General features: G+C 50.2%; 1 protein-coding gene across 1 annotated transcript; it reads right to left on the reverse strand.

Annotated features, from left to right (window-relative positions):
- Positions 1-475: 475 nt before the first annotated feature.
- On the reverse strand, positions 476-3,293 carry tob1a (transducer of ERBB2, 1a). Its single transcript, XM_059948174.1, has 2 exons — positions 2,903-3,293; positions 476-1,637 (listed from the first exon to the last, which is right to left on the reverse strand). Exon 2 carries the CDS (start codon positions 1,475-1,477, stop codon positions 509-511), a length of 969 nt encoding a protein of 322 aa, XP_059804157.1. The 5' UTR covers positions 1,478-1,637; positions 2,903-3,293; the 3' UTR covers positions 476-508.
- Between the last annotated feature and the right edge of the window lie 945 nt (positions 3,294-4,238).

Genomic DNA, 4,238 nt, shown 5'->3' on the forward strand with positions numbered 1-4,238 from the left:
ATTTGTAAAAAAGTATTCAAACCATCGCAGCCATCACAGATCACTGTAGTAAAAAGATATAAATGCAATACCATGTTGTAGAAACAATATATACTCTGTATTTTACAAACTTCGTACTAAATTAAATTATACAATTACAAAAAGACCAGAAATCCCACTTTTATTAGTGCCAATTCTTCATTCAGCCCATGTCTCGTCTATGTGTAAATACTGTTCGAGGAGGTTTCATCTCCACAACATTTTCCATTTTTCTCTTTTTAAATTTTATTTAAAAAAGGTGCACAGTCCATATAAAATCATCTTTGTGCTTGGTTGGCAAAACTAAATATTGATGCTTTTTAAATAACCAAGTGCCAAACTACAAGCTTGTAACGCCCCAATTCAAATTTTTTTAAAATTATCTCAAGGGGGTAAGGGGGAACACCCTTGGGTTCAGTTAAGTTTAAACTTGTATAATCAGGGCTAAATAGTTATATATAATTTTAGAGACCCCCCCCCCCCACCATCTCTAATTAGCCATGACAGGCTGGAACTGTTGGTTAGAATACTGCATGTTACCGAGGCTGAAACTCAGCCCTTCCATAAAGGATTTTTCACTGAGGCCCCCGTAGGCAAGCATGTCAAAGGCATTCCCATACTGGAGAGGACTGATGTTCAGTGGGCTGTCCCCTGGGAATATTGCACCGCTACCACCCTGCCCCTGGATGCCAGGGAAAATAAACTCCTTGGCATTAGGGGAGAGGGCTGAAGTCTTCTGCTGTTGCTGTTGGCTGCCCACACCCACGCCAAGCCCATAGAGAGAGTGCATGGATGTTGACAGGCCTTTCTGCTTCAGCAGGCTATTCACATTCAAGCCAAGGCTGGTGGGGGAGGCCCGAGCGACCTTGCTGTTGCGGCCGCTACTCTTCATTTTGGTTGAGCCAAATTTCGTAGCAGCGAATGTGGCAGTGGTGAAGGTTAAAGGCTGTGCAGAGCGAGATATAAAAGTGGGACTCACAGCAGCAGATTGACCAAAGGGAGGAGAGGGGGAGCTGGACACAGGCGAACCCCCTGCTGGGTCACAAATGGGCATAAAGACCTGGGCCTCAGGGTTGAAGCTGTTTTTGATTTCTTTATCCAGGTCATTATTATCGTCCACATACAGCACCTTGACAGGCCCCTTCTCTCCAATCTGATAGGACACTTCAAAAGGATCTATCCACACACTCAAATCCTGAGGCAGGTTCTCACAAACATCCTTCATCTCGAGTCCACTTTCTTTGGCAGCACGCTCAATCACAGGGTCAATGGACTCCCCTATGTGCACGCACCTATATCCAGACCCTCTGTACGGCTTGTCCGGGTACCAGTGCCCTTCGTATTTCTTCTTCAACAGCCGTTCCAGCTCCTCACCAAAAATGTTGACTCGTCTCCGCGGGAGTTTGTTGTACAAGTATGAGATAATAAAGTTGAGCGCTACTTGGATTTCTAGCTGCATAGCTACACAAAAACCAGAATGAGCTGCAAACTGTGTTGCAAACCTAAAGAAATATTAACTCCTGTCAGATAGTGTTTAGGTCTCTTCAGAGTAGCTTGGTATCTTATAGTGTTGGTTAGGACTGAAGTTATGCTTCTCAGGTTTGCAATGATGTTTGTTCCTTTAAGGGGGGGGGGGGGGAAACAAAAATAAAGTAAGAAAACCAGGAAAAGATTTGGTGGCATTTAAAAATCACTTCAATTCTCATGTTACATAAGCAGCCGCTTTGAAAAATGTGCTTGCTAAATGCAAAGGTACAAGTATTAACATAATTGGAAAAGATACCACCTTGAACATTTTAAAGCACTGATTCAAAACTAGAAATCAAATTAAAGCCAGATGGCTTTTAACAAAAAAGTCAACAACCTTCAAAATAAATCAAACACCTACGTCACACATTGAGCAACGCAGGCAAGTGTCCAAGTGGAAGAGAGCAGAGGGCAGCAACATGCAGAATAAATCAATCTCCTCAATATACCATGCAAGGGGGTAAAGTGTGCTTCTGAAAGGTTATGTTTGTTCTTTGGGGAGATTATCCTGAAGGAGCCTCGGCTCCTTTATGCACATTGACGTCAAACGCGTGAGAGTGCAGCGCAGGGAATGAACGGGCACTTAACCCCTGCGTCGCGGGAAGAGGGTTTCCAATTACCAGCTCGCACCAAAGCAACAGGCAATTATCAAACCCCTCATTTCAGCCACAGCAAAGGGCGGTTACCTGCCGCTGCCAGGGAGGGGCACGTCTCCAAGCCAGTTGTCCAAAGGAGAAGGGGGTATCGAACAGAGCGAATAGGGGTAGGGGAGAGGAGGAAGCGGAGGACCCGGGGGCAAGGGGGAGGGTGGCGGTGGGGAGGCAGGGGGACCCGGGGGGAGGGTGGCGGAGGGGAGGGGGTACAGGGATGGCAGAGGGTACAGGGGAGGAAGGGGGTACAGGGGTGGCAGGGGGTACAGGGGAGGAAGGGGGTACAGGGGTGGCAGAGGGTACAGGGGAGGAAGGGGGTACAGGGGTGGCGGTGGGGAGGCGGGGGGACCCGGGGGAGGGTGGCGGAGGGGAGGAAGGGGGTTCAGGGGTGGCAGGGGGAGGAAGGGGGTTCAGGGGTGGCAGGGGGGAGGAAGGGGGTTCAGGGGTGGCAGGGGGGAGGAAGGGGGTTCAGGGGTGGCAGGGGGGAGGAAGGGGGTTCAGGGGGGGAGTCGTAGGGGAAGGGAGAGTTAGAAGCAGGGCAGAGTGAAGACAAACATGATAAACAGAGGCTTTCCTGCGGGAAGGGCCGGTGTCAGTTAAAGGAGAAAACGGGAGGGGGTAACATTAACTGCTGTCGGGTCACGTACAGACACTCCCCGGCGCACACCGGCCGCCGGGTTTTCCCACTCCTCGGAACGGTCACTTACTCGGCTGCCGGCCTAGACTGAGACGTGTGGGCGTGGTGCGGGCCGTGGGTGCTGGGCTGCTCCGTCCCTCCGGCCTCGGCGAACCCTCCTTCAGCCGCCAGCGGTCACAGCTCATTGCCATCGGCCGCCGCTCGCCCCTATTTATAGCCTCGCTCCCGTCGCACGCCCGGAACTACGTTCTGTTGTTAAACGTCACGATGATGGACTGCTACTCTCGCGCTATCTGAAGTTTCCATTGGCCAGCAGCTTCCGAAGGCCCGCCCCCGTTTGGCCAATGTTATTGAAAAGTGAGATCGGTGGGCCGGTGTCAAACTGTCATCTGGATTGGCTGATCGACACGTCTGTCATCTAATCACCAATCGTACTCGACACTACCTCAGCTCTTTAAACGAAGGCCTCGGAAAATGACACCACATTCAAACTAAATTTTACTGGAAAATAAATGAGAATAATTTAAAACATTTTACATACTAATTTAACTACGAATTATGAGAGTTTACACAATATTACAATAAATAATATAAGGTACAAAGAATCGATAAGGAAAACATCTCTCGCAAACATTGGTCGCGGAAGGAGTCAATGATTGGGAGCAGTAAACGTCCTCTCGCACTGATTGGCCCGCTCAGATAGCAGGGGCGGACTTTCAGAAAGCTGTTCGCCGATTGGCTGTCGGTATCCAACGGGTCCCCGAGCTGCCGATGATTGGTGAGGTGAGGGGGCGTGATCCGGGCAAACGAGCAGCGCGTTCACGTTGCAGGGCGCGCACCCGGTGAATGAGGGGGAGGAAGGACGGGCATCTATCTCATCGAGCGGCTCGAATTAATAAACCGCTTCGGCCGACACGGGGAGCGCGCTGCAGTGAGGGGGTGCAGGTGCACGGTGTCGGGGTCGCGCAGGGAGCGGGTGCGCGCCGGGTCACTGCACCGTGCCGATGTGCCTGTGTGCATTGAAAACTGCAAATTTTCAAACACTCTCCGAATATTCCCCTTCTTAAACAGACCTCTGGTACGGTCTTGGCCTCAGAATCCACCTTGTAATGATCTGACACTTCACCGCATCTTTTACTGCTTCACTCCAGCTCAACACACTGTAATCATTTGATCCGATTGAAGACCGGCTCTTGGCACATGTGACAATGATAAACCAATGGTAATCAGCGAACGTGTTAGGAATAAAAGGGAGAGAGCCCACCAGTGAAAGGTGCGGATTATAGCACAATGGATGGCGGTGCATCTGCCTGCAAAAAGAGGGAGGGGGACGGCAAACTCATCCTTATGTGCAATTACCCGGATCCATCATCAGTTTAACTGAGCAGGTCCTCAGACGTCAGCTG

The sequence above is a fragment of the Hypanus sabinus genome, chromosome 23, assembly GCF_030144855.1.
Source record: "Hypanus sabinus isolate sHypSab1 chromosome 23, sHypSab1.hap1, whole genome shotgun sequence".
NCBI lineage: Eukaryota > Metazoa > Chordata > Chondrichthyes > Myliobatiformes > Dasyatidae > Hypanus > Hypanus sabinus.